Source organism: Sebastes umbrosus, chromosome 11 (genome assembly GCF_015220745.1).
Source record: "Sebastes umbrosus isolate fSebUmb1 chromosome 11, fSebUmb1.pri, whole genome shotgun sequence".
NCBI lineage: Eukaryota > Metazoa > Chordata > Actinopteri > Perciformes > Sebastidae > Sebastes > Sebastes umbrosus.
Window position 1 is genome coordinate 28,873,646 of NC_051279.1, and position 21,231 is coordinate 28,894,876.

Sequence of the window (21,231 nt, forward strand, 5' to 3'; positions counted from 1 at the left end):
CTGGAACAGAAGCAAGAGGCAGAGAAGGCCCTGCGTCATTAGCTTTAATCAACCCTGGATACCCTGAAACACACACACATACACAAACAGTCAGCCTGACAGTGAGTCAATACCTGACATTCATCATTTCGGTCCAGCCGGGCTTTTTAATTACTGCAATGAATTCCCTACATGGCTCCAGTCACCTGCTATCTAAACGGGGTTTATTGTTGAGGTTTTTGCTTTGTCTAGACACCATTTAATGGATAAATAGTCAGGGTAGACTGGCTTTGTTCTGTCTTTGGTGAATATGAAATACATCTTTACAGCTACTGGACTTCTGAATGAGAACAAAAATAAGGGTCCCCTCAGCCCCTCTCTGATGACGTTCGTGTTGTTGCCTAAAACTTGAATCTCTTCCTAAAACCATTAAGCTTTATCGTCTGATGTCTCCCTGGTGTCCGAAATGTGCAAGATGATTAGAGACGTGGAGCACAGCCAAACTGCAGGCCCAATCCATAACGAGTGCCGCATGAAAGTCTATTGTGCATGACTCAGAATTCATCACTATGGATGTCACAGTCCCCGAATGACGCAAACCAGCACTCTTTGGCGTGCCACATGTCTACAACTGCATAAAAACTGCAATTTGCATATATTACTTGTCTTGGAAGCAGCTGTCCTGCGCACCATAAATGCTTTATTATACATGATGATTGTTTGATTGGTTGTTCTAAGAGGAGTAGAGGACATGCAATCACAGCCCCAATTTCTAATTATGTTCATGTATTCGGTTATATTAAGATGCAGTACAAGTTTTCCATATGTTTAGTCGTTGACCTCTAGTTTATATTATTTCATTTGAGAGAGTGATGATGTTTAAACAAAGTCTTATTAACTGGTGTTTATGAGCCTATTTAATGTTAATCCTGCTGCCTTTGCTGTTGAGTGCAATACATTATGATGGAGACTATGGGATGGGTTTGTGGAATACAGTGACCCCTGCAGGCCAGCAACTGTACTGCTCCCCCATTAATAAGTGCCCTGGGCAAATAGAATGAATAAATCAATTATTAATAATATTAAACATCCAGTATTTAACAGCATAACAAAATATTTATGGTATTTTATGGAACATCTTTGATTGTTTAGTTTTGACAATGATGTGACGTGTATTAAAGCAGCAGTGGGTAGTAATGGAGTAAATATAATTGAAAAAAGTTATTTTTATAAAACTGTTACTATATCCTGCATGAGACAGGTTATCTGAAAAAAAAATCATGTGCCTCTGTATCCTCTGGTGTCTTCCGGTGCTCTTAATGGCATCTGCAAGATTTCACAGACCGGAGGAAAACAACCAATCAGAGCCAAGCAGCTGTCAATCACTCAGTCACTCCTGAACGCCGATCAAACGGTCAAACTAGGCAGCGCTGATCAAATATGAATCAATATTCTGTAACTGTAATGCCTATTTCTAGCCTGAAATGTTTTCAGAAACATCTTGTAGTGTACTGTTTAGCTGTAAAATGAGAAGGTTTGTGACCCGGCAGCCATGTTGAGATCTGTTGAGGAAATACCAAGCACCGCCCACCAGCTGGAGCACAGCCAAGATTTTTTAAAGCCTGAAAACAGAGCCATGAGGCGGTGCAGAAGTCTAGTCTTGAATTACAATATGCTGAAAGGTTATTATGGAATTTTTTCCCAATGATGCCAAACACATTCTACCTGCTGCCACTTTAAAATTATGTGAGAGGTAAATTTAAATGTGACAGTAAAAATATTTATATATATTATAAATACATATATATTATAAATACATTATATGCAATTGATTAATCATTAATCGGATAAATGGGGAAGTACATCCAGTGTGTAGTGTGGTACTGTAGGTAGCTGCAATATACTGCAACGCGCAAAGGGAAAGTTTGTCTCCTCTCGGCTTCCGTATCTCCACCAGGAAGTTGTTATAGTTTAATTTATTCAGTTTCTCGTTTCTATAGTTTTACAACTCTTCATTTCAACATGCGGAGAAGAACCGAAGCTCAAGCATCAAACAATGAGCCTGTCAGTGCTGATAGAAAGGTAATGCAACGTGAACGACAGCTGGCTGCTGCACATGTGACAGCAGACCTCTGCTAGCTAACATTAGCTCAGCTAAGAGTTAGCCTGTTCCTCATTCATTCATTTCTAATGCTGTCATCCGAGTCTGGCTGCTACGGCCGTTCTCCTGCTCTTATACTGATTTTCACTACTAACGTTATCTGGGGTATGACACAGTACCCGACGGTGTGTGTCTCAGTGTTGTACAAAGAAGAGGAGCCAGATCCCCCTTTAAAAAACAGACATTTTAACACCTCTTTGTGTGTTTACAGCTCACTCACTCCTAAACCTGTTAGATTTTAATGTTTTAACAAGTCATTAGCAACAGTTCTTTAATTCGGCGTGCATCCAGAACAATAAAATAACAACAATATGTGCCTAATACCCGGGGAAGGGTCAGATCTTCCACTAAAACACACTGTGGTTCACCCTGATGCCCTCACTTAACCTTTAGGTTTCTGATAACAACCAAATAGTATTGTAGGGCTGAAATACTGTAGCTAAGATGATGTGAATGTACATTTTAAACGGATATAAGAATGTATTGTAGATAATGTATTGTTTTTTTTTTTCTCCAACTTTAGGATGTTAAAGTCAGGTTAATGTGTGACTTCACATTGCATTTTCTTCTTCTCTACATAAACTAGGATGCGGATCAAAGATTGCCCAGCCAAGCTGCAGCTGGAGGCAGAGTGTCCTACCGCTCTGTCCTCATGACCATTGGAAAGTGTTTACTTCTGATCATCTTAGTCCCTCCATTCCTCAACTATGCATCTCTGCAGAGAGAAGGACAGATGCTCTTGCCTAAAGGTTCTCTTGTAATTCCTCTTTTCATTTAGATTTTATGTCAACCTGCAAACAGCTTTTTAATAAGTATCTTTATTAAATGTGTTGATTAGACAGCCTCTTGTGGGATCATTTCTGTAGTCCTCTGAGGAGCCTAATCTTCCTTTCTATTCGTCTCCCTCTTGCATCCAGATGGCCAGATTGTTGATGTTGGTTTGGGTCAAAAGATGCATCTTTTGTGTAAAGGACAAGGACAACCAGTTGGTAATAAATCCTATGATGATGTTCTATAATCTGCCATGGCTGGCTTTCTTTCTCAATATTTCCTGGCACATGGTTCCATGTCTGTGTGGCTTGTTTGTGTCTTTTTGCTGAGCCCCCCCTAACCAGTTTGTTTTTCTTTCTGAAGTCATACTGGATGCACCAGCTGGAATGTCCTCAGATGTTTGGTTACATGTCCAAGAAAGTGTGTCCACACTAACAATGGTGAGGAAATGACACAATCACTGTGGATTGTATTGAATGGCTGTATTTTTTAAATGATTGTCCAAAATATCGTAGATTTTGTATAACTATGTTAAAACAAGTGGGCTCATCAGAACTGAACAATATATCTGAGATGAATATATCTCTCACACACCAAGGAAATCCACTGTGGTGAACTTTGTCTAGAATCAGTTACTCTTAATGCGGCCATGTTGTTTGTTGTCAGGGTCATGTAGGGACAGTCCTGGCAGTGGCTCTGCCACGTCCTCTCTGTTCAACAAGGACTCAGTACAGCAGAAAGTCGGGGCTGACAGCCTGCCCCATGTTGTTTGTCTGAAATGTGACCCAAATTAGGTCACAGGCTTGTTGGGGAAGGGCCTAGATACTGAACAACTAAATCACATAGGCAGTTACAAAAACAAACTTACAGTGCACTGTTTACACCACCTCTTATTTTTCAGTGTTACTCGGCCATCATGCATTTTTAAAGTATCTGCACAGGGAATGGTGGGGCTTGTTGAGAGCATCTCATGTGTATGTAGAGCATGGTATTTATTTATAATCCTTCTAAACCTGTGGTGTTCCTGTTTGTCACACTGCTTAGGTCTGCACCTATGACAGAATGGGACTGGGCTTCAGCAAGCGGCTCATGCAGAATGAAACCACGGGAACTGAGAAAGTTTGGGGGATGTCAACGACTGGAAGGTTGGTATACTACTTCAGATGGGAGTCATTTTGAGTGTGACCATAGACTGTATATAAAGATGGACGACATCACCATCCCATAGATGTATGAACAACCATAAGAGCTGCAGGCGCAGTAGCGTTTCCTTTAACTCCGCCTCTCAGCCCTCGCTCCAGCATCGGTCTGGGTCTCATTCACATGAACGGAGGAAAGGAAATTATGCGCTGAGTTACAGACGTCTATTTCCCAATGTAAGTCTATGGGAAAAAGTATTTTTGGGCCCAATGTCATCACGTGACGGACAAGGAAGTTGTAGTACCGCTATTTGGCCACTACGACAATTTGCTTCACAGCGCGGCGCTCTTCCTGGGGTCTTGACCGCTCCCCAAAAGTGAAGCCAAAACATCTTGATCGCCCCCTGGTGGCTGGCACCAGTATATGTCATAAATCCCGCCTTCACCATGTTAATGGATGGGACATGGGCCAAAATAAAAAGTCAAAGTACACGTCAAATACATTTTTCCCGAAGATGGTTTCTGTTATTTTAGGTAGTTCTTATCATGCTGATGTTTGTTCAAGTGTTAATTTTTCTGATAAGTTTGGTTTTAATTAGTTATTTGGTCTTATAAAAAGGGTGTGAGACGTCATGATTGACAGCTGCTCAGAGTGAAGTAGTCGCGGAGCCGTTCCTGTTCCTGATGGGTGCATGGACACCTCGTGTCTTCCACTGCTGATCACAACACCACAGCCCTGCCCTGTCCATGCTGCACACTGTCGTGGGTTCGGGCTCTAATCTCCTCGCCTTTGTCATCGTAACGCGTTTGTTGAGCCTTAAATCTGCCTAAAGCGATGAGCGGGCATGGTTCGCCGACGGTCAGCAGTCTAGTTTACCTTGGCATCTGGCCCAGAAAGCAGGCGGCCGCCCATTTGAGATGCAAAGCAATCAATTTCCCAGAATTCAATATCTCAAGGAGTTTGATGGCTACCTAACCTTAACCCCTGGGAGTCTTGTGAAAACTCCTCATTTCAGTGTGACAGCTCGGGTTTGATTTATTAGCACAACAAACCCAGGACAGCAGATGGCTCTCAGAGAGGAGGCTGCTGCATCTCATGCAATGATGATGCTCCCTCTGATGATACCAGTTAGCTGCCTAGTGATTGTTTGTCCTGCGGGTTGCAGTGAAAAGGAGACGGCAGTCTCCTCTTTTATGCTGTCGTTTTGGTTTCAGCAGTGTTGTAATTTGTAACACTTTCTTTCCCCCTCTTAGGTTATTTTTGCTTTTTAATAATGACTCTTAATAAACCTGTTAACAAGCAGATTAGAAATGAATGCGATTAATGATGAGTCCTCGTCCCACCTAGCTGAATAAATAATCCTGCTGGCCCAGTTTGCAGCGTGTCCTGGTTTTGTGCCGAGACAGATGAGTGTTGTTGTCTTCCAGGATGGTGGATGATCTGCACCGGCTCCTGCAGGCTGCTGGAATAGCCAAGCCCTTCATCCTGGTGGGCTCTGAGCTGGGCACGCTCAATGGCAGGTTTTACAGCCACATTCACGATGTGTAAGTATTGTATAGTGAAAATATTACACTTAAAGGTCAGTTTGCTTGTCACGAGGGCTACTGCTCTTGAGTTGTAGAATGTAATCTGTGGCTTTGTTATCATCCGTATCTTATGACTTTCCCAACTTTATAAAAGTGCAATACTAAATTGCTGAAATACCACTTTGATAATAAAAAAGTCTAGGTAATCTAGTATATAATCTAATTTGATAGCTGTTTTATGCCAAATTCCAACTGTAAAGCTTCTTATTTAAAGTAATTTGCTCTTCAGGTAGCAGTAATGCAGCGTTGGTCGCTCTAAAATCGGTAATGTCCTCAATCACAGCAAAATAAAATTCCTGACACAATCCAAAACAACACAAAAGATAGAAGCCGAATTCAGTTAAAGGGCCACTTCACCACTTTCAACACTTGTTCAAGGATCTCCATGTGCTCTTCTCAGGTGGTTGTGTACACATTGACTACGTTAACATGCACCAAATATTTAATTTTTTGCCCCTTATTCTGAAAAAGACAATATTCCTACTACGCTGTCTACATGACTAATAAAAATGAATATTCCTCTGATATTCCCATTTATATGGAGCTGTGCATACTCGTCAAACGGCCCCATTATGTACATCATGCTGATCTACAAACAACCCATTTAGCTAAACAAGTCAGCTGGCTACCTAGTTGTCTTTTTCCCTCTTCTTACCATCATCATTATCTGGTCCATTCGAGGATCTCAGGGCATCCTCATCACCGGGGCCGGCGGCAGACTTGTCCGACCGTGTGAAAACAGCCTTCCTCTCTCATTCCTTCAACCACCTTCTTGAAAAGGTCGGCGTTGACCTGTTGATACCCAAGTCTTTCATAATGTTGAGGCGTGTAGTAGTTGTAGGTGGTAGGTGTGTTTCTCCTTTTCTTTTGGGCATGCATCTCTGCAAACTGTTGGCTAGTTGGTTTCTTTACAACACACAGAGCTGGTTCCAGAGAGGAAAGAGGCGGTGTGTCGCAAACTGCCGTAAAAATCCCAACTAAGACTCATATTGTGAATGCGCTATATACATGTCCAAAGAATGCTCCTAAAACCTGAATAATATCAGCATATCCCCCATGTCTTAATCGGAAAATGTTTCATTCGCAATAAGGCCTAATTCAGAATATCCGGAATATGCTGTTTACATGACCTGTATCAAACTCAGAATATTGTCATATTCTGAATACTAGTGAAATATTAGTGTGCATGTAAATGTGGTCAATGAGATCATCTATAACCACAAGCAGACTGCTCTGAGGTTAAAATTGCAGCTTTAACCAAATCCTGCGTCCTCCAAAGGGAGCGCAGCTGCGACTTCTTGGGCTTTCCACTGTAGTAAAAGAGGCCAGACTTCAGGTGTCCACTGCAGAGCTGAAGCGATGCGTTCAAATGTCTGGGAGTCGACTTCTGATTGTGCCGGCAACACGATAGTCTTCAATTCCACCAACTTACCGATAATTAAAGCCTTAAACTGAAGTAGTTTGCAATCTGTGCTAATTCATCTTTGCGGCAGCTATCACTTAGGTCAGGGAAGGGCTTGGCCACAAACTGCTCAAGATTAAACTGCTCCATGTCCAATTGTGTTTAATTAAGTCAGCTGGCTACACATTTCAAAAACGATCCCATCACTTAGCGATTAATAACTTTGGCTACGGGAATCAATTAAGAGATATCCCGGACGAGCCGCCAGTTATGTTACAACCCAGCTCTCCAGGGGAACAGGAAGCAACATAAAACCACATGGATTTGATAAAATCCAAAGGTTATATATTGAATGGATAGGTAACCTAGATTTACAAATAACAAGTACAAAGGACAAAGGGCCTGAGTGTGCTGCTTAAATCACATAAATAAGTAAATAAATACAACCAAAAGAGAAATCCTAACAAGGTCTCCAAAATAAAAGTAACGAAAAAATAAAGTAAAACCTCAAATAATCTGACCTGCCCTACTCTTACCTGTCCAAAACCAAAGACATTTCAGCAGCGCTGAAAAACTAAACCTGGCTCTGTCCCCAGGTAGTTAAGCACGTGCCTCAGTTTCACATTAAAGCTAAAGCTATATTTTTCTTATTGTCAACAAATCCCATGAAAAGAAACCCAAGCCAACAACATATTAGTCTGTCTATCGATACTTTCTGACGTCCCTACTCTATCTGTGGCACTCTGCCTGGCATTTTGGCTCCTATTAAAGATGTTAATCTTTAGAAATGGATTGCAAATACATACTGTAGTTTGTTTTTTTTAAAACAAGTCTCAGTAATTTCCCTAAAACAGCTGGGCACTGTAGTTTTTAGCAAACGTTACTCAAACATGAAGAAATAGTGCGCTTGTTGGGGATTATTTTCAGCCGCGGATTAATATGTATTAGTATGCATTTCCTGCAGCAGGATGGTGTATGTGAGATTGAGTACATTACAGCGTGTGTGTTCTTTCAAAGGTCTTTTTTATTGATTATCAATAATGAATTAAACAGTTCAGTGAAAAGATTTTGTTTTCCCCAACAACACTCAAAACACCATCTACTCACACGAAAAACAAACAAACAAACCAACCAACAAGCAAAAGAATTGACAAAAAAACAGACAAAAAATTGTCTGAAATTATAGACAATACAGAGAAAATATTTATATTACACCTTAATAGTAACAGAAAAAGTAAGTTGAGAAATAAAGGAAATAGAAAATTGATAAATAGGATAGAAGAAAAATAATTAAATAAAAAGAAATGTAAATAAATAAAATACTATTTATTATTATAGTAATTATATATATATATATTATATATATATTTATAATATATATATATATATTTATATATATTTATATTACATATATATATATTTATATTATATATATATATATTATATATAAACTACTTTCTCAAAAAATGTCAAGAAGGGGCGCCACATCTTGTAAAACTATTCCCCGGGTAGTATAACGGATTTTCTCTAGATTCATCAGAACATAATGTCTTTAATTCAGTGTGAGTGGGAACAGCATGTGTGTTCATGGTAATGAAGGATGTCACACAGTGCAACAGTGTGACTCAGTGATTTTTTTGAACAACAATGGTATTTGCTGATATAATAACTAAATAGAATATTACCAGACTTATCCTTTTATGTGTCTAACAAATCATTGATACATTTTAAAAATAGGTAATCTTAAAATTGCTTTATAGTATATCATGTACGATAAGAGTGTACAAGTATGGTAGTGCCTTCCAAACTCACACTTAATAAAATATATTCCGGTGTCCATTCCCATCATCGCCCATAAGTCAGCCATCTCTGAGTCAACCTGTGATTAACGTGACAAGTAGCCCGTACCAGGAATGAAAGATTTAGTATTTAATCAGGCCCGATGTTGCTGCCGTTAAGGGAGAAAATTAAGTAGCGTTGAGTGGATGACACCTCGCCAAATGGAAATATTCCCCCTGGATGTGTGGTCATCTGTCTGCGGGGGACAGAGGACAGACGAGTCTACAGGAAGACAGACGGGATGACGCCATCCATCTCACACTCATTACGGCCTTGGCCCGGGAGGGTAAAGTGGACAAGGGTAGTCAATGAGTCTTACTTCATCTGAGTGTCCTCTCTTTGTCCTCAGGCAAGTGTCAGACCTGGTGCTGATTGATCCCATCCCGGAGGACGTCTTTGAGGACGACCAGTGGAAAGAGTACTGGTGAGTTTATAGTGGATTTCAGGGTCGGAGGGAGGACAGAAGTGATGGGGGGAAAAACAGGAGGAGAGAGATGGAGAGATGTTGAAGAAGCAGAAACTAGGGAGGGATGTGAAAAAGCGGAATGGAAAAGAGGAGCGTGGAAAGGAGCAGAGAGGACGATAAGGAGCTCTGAAGGGCAGAGAGGAGCAGATAAAAAGCGAGAGGCAGGGAAGAGGGGAAGGAGAAAAAAGGGAAATGTAGCAAGCAAGAGGATTAGGATGAGGAGAGTGGAGGCAGAGGCACTAGCGTGTTTCACAAGTAAAGCTCCAAACTCTTCCCTCATATTGTCTTTTATGGTGAGAACAGTTGATTATCTCTGCTGGGTGGGGCTCATTAGCATGATTAATTGGAGGCCAAAGAAACTCATTAGCCGATCGCACTCTTTTAGCATGAAACAGATGAGGGCAGAGCGACGGCGGTGGCGGTGGCCGGGATTGAGTGACAGAAAGTGTAATAACACTGCTTTAATCCTCCAGGCGAGATATACGTCAAGTGGTAGTCATTGTCACAGCATATATCTCATTATGCATTAATTATCATACAGGGGGGTCGGGTTGTTATTAATGATAACCGGGAGCACGAGTGGAGGAGGAGGGATGTTGTGTCAATTACGCAACACTAACAGCATCTCAGATTGTTTACAAGTAAAGCATGTCATGTGTAATCCTTAAAAGGTATTTCACTGCTGAAGAGACGATAATTAATCAGTTATATAATTTAGCAAACCACGCTAAGCTTTTAGATGTAGCTGACAGCCTAGCAGCGACGGCTACATCATAAGCAAATCTCTGGAGTGCATCTGTAGTGTTTCTTTCTCTTACAAAGCAGATCAAAAGGCTTTTTTTTTTTCACTCAAAACCCATTCAATACTTTTATCGCAGAATAACAGTATCCCTCATTTGAAATTTATTTTCTTCAGTAAACAACAACACAAAAAGGAGTGCAAAACCAGTCAGGCAATTCCTCCCAATGAAATGCAACGTATTGCTCTTCTGATCGTACATTTTTCCATTTGTCTATTAAATTATTTTTTAATCTTGGAAAGTATGCTACACATTTTCAATTTCCTTGCTACAACTGTTAAGAAATAAATGCACCTTTTTAACAGAAATACAATGATAATAAGTCTTTATTTGCAATGCAAAAAGCTCAGAAAAATCAACAGTGTTCTGCAAAAATTAAGCTTTTTTGCTGCGTAATATTCACGTTCTGTGTGAAAGTATTCATGAAAAAAACAACAGTTTTAAAAAAATATATTGACGTGCAAAAAAAAAAACACCCCCATTGTGTAAAGTTTAAAAAACATATTTCTGTTCACGTCATTGTTTTGTGATGTCGTCTTGAAACACCAAATGGGAGTTCATATGTGCTTCAATATCACAAAATGAAGGGAAATATCAACTAAAATCAAGTAATTTCATTTCGGGCATGTCTCCATGATTCGGAGCATCCGTAGTTCCGTCCACCAATATTAGCTCACATCTTATATAAGCATGAGTCGAGCCTGATAAGAAATGGATCCCTTTTAAAATGGCCTAATTTGTACGTGCCACAAAGTGGAGCAGCACCATTTATCAGGGGTATGTGTCCAATTACCCTCCGATTAATTTCACTGAGTACATGACAGTGCAGCCACAATCCAATTATTCCGTGGAGAAGCAACGGCGAAATGAAAAGACTTACATTTACTTCGTCAAACATAATTTTATCATCGTTGTCTGATTTCCATGGCGGAGTGAAAATAGAAACAGGAATGGCATATACAGTATGAAGATAGAGGAGATGCAGCGCAGCATCGTAGTGCCGATGGCATTCGTCAACTTTCGTCCTCATTTTCCTCTTTTTTTTTTCGTTCAGCGAGGTTGCATGCAGGTGCGTAGTTCCCTCTCTTAGATACGGGGTTATGAGCTGTCGGAGGTCTTACAGTATTTGGTACACAAGATAAGTATGGCAGAAGGGGAGCAGGGCTGCACCTGAGCAGGATTGTGGGGAGACCGTATCAGCTTTGCACTGGGACCGGAGGATTTACACATCAAAGAGCCGCTCATTAACAGAGGCTCACTCCCCAAATTACTTCTGTTACATCTTACAAAATGAATCGCCACCATCTCTTGAGAATGCATGCTTGTGTATGTGTGTGTCCGTGTGTGTGTATAGGCATTTGCTTGTGTGCACTTGTTGTAAGGGGTCAGCTTTCTTATTTGGGATTTTCCTGTAGATTTCCTGCAGGCGTCGCAGCATGTGTCTCATTTCCTTGCGGGCAAAGATAATGCTGCCTGATGGAAAATCAAGCAATGGGTCTAGCGTCAGAGATTAGGAGAAGCCCCAGTGTACGTCTGGACAAATTACATTCTGGATGAGAGCCACTGGTTTGAGTCACTCAGTGCTGTCAGTCTGTGTTTCAGCAGCTCACAAGCAGTGGAAGCATCGCATCTCCCCACGTGAATATAGCTCCTTACTGTGCACGTACAGCATCCCCGTTTGTTTGCTTACTTTGTCTCCTTACTGGGATAAAACATACACCACATGGCTAAAAGGATTCAAAGAGATGGCCAATATACACATACTGTATGTGATTGGAGGACATTTCATTCCAAAGCTATGGCCAGTAATATACGGCCATACCAGCACCCCTTCAGCCACAAGAGCTCTAGTGAGGTCGGCTGTTGTTGATGGACGACATTCAAAGTTCCAGTTCATTCCCAAGGTGTTGAATGGGGTTGAGGTCAGGGCTCTGGCTGTGATGTTCACGGGGATGTTGTCATGTTGAAACAGGAGAGAGTTGCCACAAAGTTGAAAGCACACTTTGGTGTAAAATGATTATATGCTTGGGCATTATCATTTCCCTTATTGGGAACTTGCGTCATGTTTGGTGACTAGAACGGAAGAGAAGCGGTGAAAATATTATAAATAAAAATAATAATAAAATTAAAAGTAATTATAATAAATCATTATAAAATAATACAAATAAAAATATTTTAAATATAGCGTGCACTGATATAGCTTTTTTCAGGTGGCTGAAATAAGTTTTTTATGTTGCTCGTGTCCACAGCCGCTTTACCTCGCCGGCAGACGGCCCTTTCAGACAGAGAACTTAAGCCGTTATAGCGCTCTCTTCAAAGACACCAGACTACGTTCACAAAAAGAGTAATTTGACCTCGCAGAACGTGCGAGTATACATACAACCCCACTTCAAAAAGCCGAACTAACCCTTCCAGTTATTTCCAAACCAGCAAACCTGGAATATGTCATCAAGGTTGTCGATAGAAAAAAAACAAAACTATTTTGATAATCGATTAATCATGTTTTTGTAAGAAAAAATACCCCAAATTCTCTGATTCCAGCTTCACACGGGTGAATATTTTCTGTTTTTTTAGTGTTCTATAATTGTAAACTGTACATCTTTGGCTGTTTGTTGGACAAAACAAGACATATGAAGACATCAGGAAAATGTGAGGTGAATGTTTCACTATTTTCTGTCATTTTATAAACTAAGTCATCATCAACAGATTGATCGATCATGAAAACCATGTTGTGTACTAAGCCCAAACAATGAGTAACACGTTGACACATACTGTTGGTTTTATAATAATAATCAGGCTCTGTGGTTTCTCTAGATGACCATCACTGGTGAGAGACTCACACTGGAATTAGAGAAATGCCATCAAAGGTTCTAATAAATATAACCACAGGAATGACACAGACAATTCTTTCATCTTTTGTTTAAAAGAAGGAATTCAGCTGTTCGTTTACACACTCAAGTGTGTGTGTGTGTGTGTGTGTCTAAGTGTGTGTGTTTCCTGTCTTCCTGCAGGCGAGTGTGTGTGAGTGTGAGTGTGTGTGTGTGTGTGTGTGTGTGCGTGTGTAGTATAAAACTAATTTACCCCATGGGGAATATATTTGCTCAGAGAGCAGAAACAGTGGGGAATGCTTTCGTCTAATGGGATGGTCCTTCCAATTTAATGAATGCTGATTGATTGGCAAACTCTCCGTTTTAATGTACCATTACTGAGTCCTCACAGGAGAACCACTTGAAAGTCTCCTCATCCTTTCCCTCCGCATCTTAGTTCTTTAAAGTGTTCGTTTTTTTTATTTTGATGATGATTTGAGTTTGATGCTGACACACAAAGTCTGTAGTTATTAGGGCTGGGACGATACACCCATCTCCCGATTCGATACTATCACGATACTTTGGTGCCGATTCAATATGAATTGCGATTTTTGAAGTACTGCGATTCTACAAGTATTGTGATTTGATATTACGATTTTTTGCGATTTCTGTTCACTTTTTTAACACTAGACCATGGGAAAAAGTTGAATCATACACTTATACGCTCATACACTAGGGACTTTTACTTTGGAAAATATCTAAATTAATGCAGTAAAACTTTTTTTAAGTATGTAGTTACAGATGTCCTGAAGTCAAATATATCAGTCATTGTCAGGAATTATCTATAATAAAATGTTTCCAGTAACCCAAAAATCAAAGAATAAAGACAGTTTCCTCTCAAATTAGTGGTATTTTCTTTTACATTTATAAGGGACATGTAATGTTTTATACTTCTAGTGAATATAAGCCAATCAATCTTACTTCCATATATGTATTTTGTATATACAGTTCCCTTTGTTAACATCTTATTTGGAAAACCGGACATAGTCACATTTGTATACTTCCTCTAACTTTGCCAAGGTCGTCGTTAGCTCTCCTGTCAGCTCCGTTCTCTTTATACATCCATGATCAGCTCCATTTGAATGCATTTAACATAAATGTCAGTATGTGGGTGCTCTACAGTTGTAGCGTCGGCCCATTTGACAACGGAGATGAGAGTGACGGCCGACTCGACCGCACGTTACCGCAATACGATAACGCTTCCTGTCCATGACAGAGTTAGCATGCAGCTTTAGTCATGATGTCTAGCTCTGCTTTTCCTGTCAATGTGTGAAACCCAAAGTGTTTCCATACTTTACTGTATGTGTAGTTTTTACCACGTTTGATTTAACATGTGAGGGTGCAGGTCGTATCCACGCAGACCCTCTGCCGTTTTCTGCTTTCTGCGGTTTGTTTTGCTTTATATTCAAGCTTATATTATGTATGAATCTACAGTGTATTGAGTGCATGTAAGTGGCTGCTGGGGGAGCGTGTGAGGTGAGTGTCACAGTGTTGTCCTAACAGCTGTGGCTGCAGGCCGGGATGGTAGCCTGATTGAGTTCTGAGTCCCAAAACAAAAACGAGACTCTCTGCCCCATTCATCATAATACCTGTCATTAATATGCTCAGCAAGGCCTGCACACAGTCACGATCACAAAAACATTTATGCACTGTACCTACTGTATATGCATATCATCACCCAGTCACCCACACAGCTTGCTGTAGTGTGTAGCAGATAGAGATGTGTTGTGCAGCTCACCTGGAGCCTGCTCTGTATGACAGGCAGCGTATGACTGTCACTTTGACTGACGACCGATCGGAGTGTCACAACTGCTGCATTTGGTTTGATTTATAATCCAGACAGGGTTTAATATGAGGGACAAGAAGAGGGTTTCTGTCCCCCCTCACAGCATTAGATTTACAGGCCTAACAGAATCTCCTGTCCTCTCCTCTCTTCTCCTCTCCTCTCCTCTCCTCTCCTCTCTTCTCCTCTCCTCTCCTCTAGTTTCCTCATCTAGTTTCCTCTAGTCTCCTCTCCTCTCCTCTCCTCTAGTTTCCTCTAGTCTCCTCTCCTTTCCTCTCCTCTCCTCTCCTCTAGTTTCCTCTAGTCTCCTCTCTTCTCCTCTCCTCTAGTTTTGTCTCCTCTCCTTGCGTCTCCTCTCCTCCTCTAGTATTCTCTCTTCTCCTCTCCTCTCATCTAGTTTCCTCTACTCTCCTCTCATCTAGTTTCCTCTAGTCTCTTTTCCTCTAGTCGCCTCTCCTCTCATCTAATCTAGTTTCCTCTAGTCTCCTCTCCTCTCCTCTCCTCTCCTCTCCTCTCTTCCCTACTGTACCTTACATTGCTGTGATATTTAAACATTTCAGTACTCTGACGCTACAGTTGTTAATTTAACACCATAATTGGCCTTATATAATCTCTTAGCATTAGCTTGCTCTCTCACACTCTGGTCTACTCTTCCTTCATTGGTAAACAGTGTCAACCAGCGATGACATATCCAGTCTCCCCCCTCAGAGCCCATTCGCTTTCACCGCGAGCAGCGTTCAATAACCCACTGGAGCACAGCCCGGCTCTAAACCCCTCCAGGGATCCTCAGCTGAGATTGGCAGCAATCACCCGGCCATGGGCCGATGGATGGATGGATGGATGGATGGATGGAGGGAGGGAAAGAGGGAGATAGAGGAATGAAGGAAGAGAGAGATGGACATTGAAAAAGTTTGGACAGCAGGAAGTAAAATGAAGCAATAGTAGAAGATGCAGCCTGGCAGAAGCATGACATAGGGACTATTGGTTGACTTTAAATGACAAAAATGGGAAGAATATTTCAAGTGTTTTCTTCTGCACACACAATTAGTTAAAAAATAAACATATAAAGATTTTTTATGTAAAATGTCAAGACATTTTTAATAGAGAAGATATTTGACATGTAGAAAATCTTAATATATGTTATGTTTTGTATAGCTTCAGTGAAAGAAAAAACAAATTTGAACTGTATTACTATAGTACGAATATACAGTACGCTATACAGTATATAGGTTCCATACAGAAGGCTCCAACAGTGTGCGATTCATTATGCTTCACAGTTCCGTAATGGCTCCCAGTGTGTTGGCCTCCCATCCTCTCCTGACTCAGCTGCCCCCCCCCCCCCAGCTCCTTCCCCAGATCCTCCCCCCTCATCCAGAGACTCCCAGACGAGCCAGGAATGCCAATTAATAGTAATTAGAACCACTGTAAGCGTAACTATTGCTGTTGCGCTCCACTAATGAATCAGGGCTGCTGCGGTCCCTGTGTATTTACCCCCTGTGTAATCTATGGTATTGATGCAGGGAGGAAGGCTGAGACAGGAGGATGCTGGGATCAGAACGTCGTCGGCTGCAGTGCAAGAATGACACCTTGTGTTCATACTTGGTATTACATCTTGGACCATGGGGTTCTCACCTTTTTACTTCAGTTGGCATTTGGGCAGTTTTCTGCTTATTCCCAATTTAAAATGATTTTAAGTTAGTTAGTTAGAAACTTTATTGTCTACAATGTGTAAAAAATTGTCCTTTGCTTCACCACAATCAACATGAGTTACAAATAAGACAATATTAAGCAACAGTAAAAACATTGGAGGAGCTTGGAGTTCAATCATATACAATCAAATACAGTTCCATATAGCCTATTATAAATGTAGAATGTGCAAATTCTGCAAACATGAGACAAATGTGCAAATTCAGCGCAGGGCGGGGGTGAGGGGGATTAACTATGTATTTGATAATTTAATTGCGCTTGGGACAAATGATTTCTTAGAGACATTTTTGGTGTCTCGTGGCAGTCTAAAGCGCCTTCCTGAGGGAAGCAATTCAAATTGTGGGTACAATGGATGGGTCGGGTCACAGCTTTCTTTTTGGTATTCACTACATGCCTGCATGCTGCTTAGTTGCATCTGTGGTTTCCTTATAATCTTACTGGCCGTGTTAACCATTCTTGACAGTTTCCCTTTACATTTGACATTCAAGTGTCCGTACCAAATGACCATGTTAAAAGACTTTCCACCAGATTCCTGTACACCATTTCAAGAATATTCTGGTTCACCCTGAAGTCATTAAGCTTCCTGAGCAGGTGTAACCTCTGCATAGCTTAGCAAACACTTTCAAAAATGTTGAGATTTCCATGACACACACATTGGTCTCCATTTTGTGTGTAGTAGTAGTAAAATAAAGTAGCCTGGTTCCAGACCTCTGAATTGCCACATCCCTCAGATTTGCTCAGCGATTCAAACTGAATGAATGAAGTGAAACGAAATGGCAATTAAGTCTGATTATCAGACTTGTTATGAAGCAGGTATGTTTCTAAAAATGGACTGTACAATAATTATGGTAGTTAGAATACATTCATCAACTGTCTTTGAGCGTTCACAAAAGTAGAACCAGCATAGTTTATGTAATTAATGTAACCAGAATGCATTTACTATATCAAGGAACAGTGGTTCATTCTTTTGCTTTGATTACAATCAAAATGTTATTTTTCTGCTTGGCATAACATATGATGTGTACATTCAGTAATCAACCACAAAACTACAAAATAGATTATAAAAAACCTAACTTAAAAACAGACTATTAAAGGACCATTGTGTATTGTTTATTATTGGCAGCAATTGAATACAATATTCATAACTATGTTTTCATTAGTGTACAAACATCTGAAACTAATAATCAATGTATTTTCGTTAGCTTAGAATGAGCCCTTTCATATCTACATAGGGAGCGGGTCCTCTTCATGGAGTCCACCATGTTGCTCCACCATATTTCTACTACAGGTGGGGGAAAAAATTGATTCACCCTATTACAATTTTTTTTTTTACAATTTTGAAATAGATTTTTTTAATGCGATATATTTGCTTAATTTGAGTCTATGTGGAGGTAAAGGGAAGTAACTGCTTTTATTGTTGTAGTCTGAGTAACGTAACGTCATATCCGTTCTGTATCCGTCAACCAAATCAAACAGCAGCCGGCCGCGGCGAGCCAAAACGAAAAAGTAGAAAACGGCAGAGGGTCTGCGTGGATACGACCTGCACCCTCACATGTTAAATCCAAAGTGATAAACACTACACATCCAGTAAAGTATGGAAACACTTTGGGTTTCACACATTGCCAGGTAAAGCAGAGCTAGACATCATGGCTAAAGGTTAGGACAGGAAACGTCATCGTATTGCGGTAACGTGCGGTCAAGCCATCCGTCACCCTCATCTCTGTGATCAAATCGGTCGACGCTACAACTGTAGAGCACCCATATACTGACATTTATATTAAATGCATTCAAACGGCCCCGATGGAGCTGACCATGGATGTATAAAGAGAACGGAGCTCACGAGAGAGCTAGAGATGACCTTGGAGAAGTTAGCAGAAGTATACACATTTGACTACATCCGGTTTTCAAAGTAAGGTGTTAACAAAGGGAACTGTATAATACTTATATAGAAATAAGATTGATTGGATTATATTCACCAGAAGTATAAACATTTGCAGGTGTTAGCATAGGTAACACCCCTGAACACTATATAAGAGCAGGTATTAGCATAGGTAACGTTGATCATAAATTGGGAAAATCTAGAACAGCAGCAGTGAAATGGAGGTTCTGTTAAGGCAAATACAGGAAAATCAAAAAAGCATCTCATAGCAGTTTGTAATCCGTTCAGAAGCTGAACAGGCTTTTTATAGTATTTAATGGATTGATGGATAGTATTTCTTTAGCCCACAAATTTAATAATCCAATCATTATAATTACTCTAAAACATATAATAATTTAAATTTGATTATGTGATATTCATGCATTTTCTTATGTTGCTCAGATTTAAAACTTATGTTTCCTTGGACAAACAATTTGTGGGTGGTGAAAACAAGATGTTTTTTTTCTTATCTTGGTAAGAGTGCTCTCGACCACTCGTAAAATGTCTTCTTACTGAAGAGAAGAGCAAAATTGGTGCATCCCACATAGCTAACAAAACTAACAAAATAAGAACAAATCAGTTCAGTTCAGTTCAGTTCAGACAACTTTATTTATCCCCAAGGGGGCATTTCATTTGTAGCATTCCCAGTCCATACATCCATACATACAACAGACAACCAATAATTAGTTAAGTCAAAGGAAACCTATTAAAGGCATGGGGTAGTTGGAGGGACAAGTTACAATAAGAACCATATAAATACATATAAATATAGCAATAAAAGCCCAAAAATAAGAAACAATAAATAAGAACAACATATCTCAGATAAATCGTGGATACGAACAAAAACAACAAAAAAATTGTTCGTGTATGGCCACCAGCATGAAGCCCGTATGTCACACCTTTTTAAAGCTTACTGTTTTGTCTTGATTTCAACACTATGTTTTACTACGTTAAGACCATATTTAGCTCTGTGAAACTGTGTAAGACTCATGAACTACAAATTTAGATTGTATTACGGGATTACAGCCTTGTGTTATGCACCATGTCAAATTTGGGGTTTAATGTTCCATCTGTGGGGATCTACAGTTAGACTGTTTACTGTGATGAATCTTGATTCTAACAAGTCAATTCTTCACAATAAGGCCAAAATTGTCCTGCCTGTGTGAGAGTTGGAGGCCTCATCATGAACATGATGAGGTCCATGTCCATATGCTCTCCTTTTTGTCTCTGGAAGTCTTTGCAGTAACCGTTTTTTTTTTATGATAAATGTTCCTTCGGCGTAATAGTTAGTTGAGCCTCATGTAATAGTCGGTGTTTAAATGTTCTCCGTTCATTGTAATAGTTGGCAGAAGCTCGTGTAATAGTTCGTGTTTTGTGTGTGAGCAGGCTCTCAGGTAACAGAGGCCCTGCATATGGAATGAGATGGTAATGAGGAGGAGGAGGGGAGCCTTATCACTACAGGGCCAAATTCCGACAGTGAATTGCGCAGTTGTAACAAAAGTAACAGAGCGTCCATTCAGCCTGCACTAATCCAGATGGGAAAGTCAAACAGCAGAAAGTCCACGGCACAAACTCATTTCATCACTTTATTAATTTAGATATTGCCTCCTCGCTCCTGTGGGGAGGAAAAAAAAAAAGAGCCCCTCTGAAATGACCAACATCGGTGAGGCGTTTTGCTCTACATGGTTCCCCCACTTCGTCTCCTCCCGTTATCTGTTTAATTCATCCCGCCAATCTTGGCTGTCTTTACCCACTAAATTTCCCTTTGACACGCATGCCTTGCTTCGCATAATCCTCACTCCGGGGCAGAATTAAAAATGGAAAAAAGAGGAGGGAATAGGACAGGTGGCTGGAGAATCCTTGAAATAATGTTCAATGCCAGACCCAGGAATGATTTGGCCAGATTGGAACTAGGGGGCTGATAGGGAAAGAGGTTTTTTTTTTCCCCTTTTATTTTTGGAATCAAGGGGTAGGAAAAGGGTGACAGGTGGAAAATGTGCAGAGACTGAGAAGTCCCTTAAGAGCCAGGTCGAAGAGTCGCTTCTAAATTGTGGTGCCAGAATGACTTCGGGGGGAAAACTGTGGCAAGGAAGATGAAAATGTCAAAATGTCACTCTCCGGAGGTCTGATTTGAAAAGTTTTCTCTGTCGACCGAAGACTGAAAATTAGAACGGTCGGCTTGTTTCTCTCCCCCCCGCTTCTGCATGTTTCTATTATTGACCTGCAGGGACTGAATATGGCAGATACGGTATCTTTACACAGCCATTTGTAGCAGTTGAACAACCATTCTCCGCTGTTTGTATCAGCTTTATCTGGCCAATCAGTGCTGCTGACATGCTTTGCCGGAGCAGAGCTTGATATTTCAAGTTACCGTTCTTTAGCTGGCAACATGTCATATCAACAACAGGTGAAATGGGTTATTTTACAACTGCAAAGTGCACATTTATGATGTAAGTTTGATATGATCGGTATAATGGCAGTGAAGCAGCGCTAGAGCCTGCCTGTTGTAAAAAGTATACTGCACTACTGACTTGTGCTGTTGTAGCTCAAGTTTCAGTTCGAGAATGACTGATAGTCAATTGAATGAAAAATTCATCAATGACATATTTGATAAACGATCAGTTGTTTAAAAAAAGTCTGCAGCCATGCTAGCAGAAAAGTTTGGGTGCTCAGGTAGCCTAATGGCTAACCATAACCGTAACGTCACGGTTATGACTCGCTGGTCGTCATATCCCTCTCTCTCCCCACGTTTCCAATCAGACAGAGGTCACGTTAACCGAATATTTTCCGTCTGAATTTTTTTTAACAATGA

At 40.5% G+C, this 21,231-nt stretch overlaps 1 protein-coding gene across 1 annotated transcript in view; it reads left to right on the plus strand.

Moving 5' to 3' along the window:
- Nucleotides 1-1,891: 1,891 nt before the first annotated feature.
- si:dkey-122a22.2 overlaps nt 1,892-21,231 on the plus strand; it is a 29,135-nt gene continuing 9,795 nt past the window's right edge. Inside the window, exons 1-7 of the mRNA XM_037784427.1 lie at nt 1,892-2,061; nt 2,727-2,889; nt 3,058-3,129; nt 3,275-3,351; nt 3,956-4,056; nt 5,479-5,595; nt 9,228-9,302. Coding sequence (XP_037640355.1) covers nt 2,002-2,061; nt 2,727-2,889; nt 3,058-3,129; nt 3,275-3,351; nt 3,956-4,056; nt 5,479-5,595; nt 9,228-9,302 — 665 coding nt within the window. The 5' untranslated portion in view covers nt 1,892-2,001. The remainder of the gene's footprint in view (nt 2,062-2,726; nt 2,890-3,057; nt 3,130-3,274; nt 3,352-3,955; nt 4,057-5,478; nt 5,596-9,227; nt 9,303-21,231) is intronic.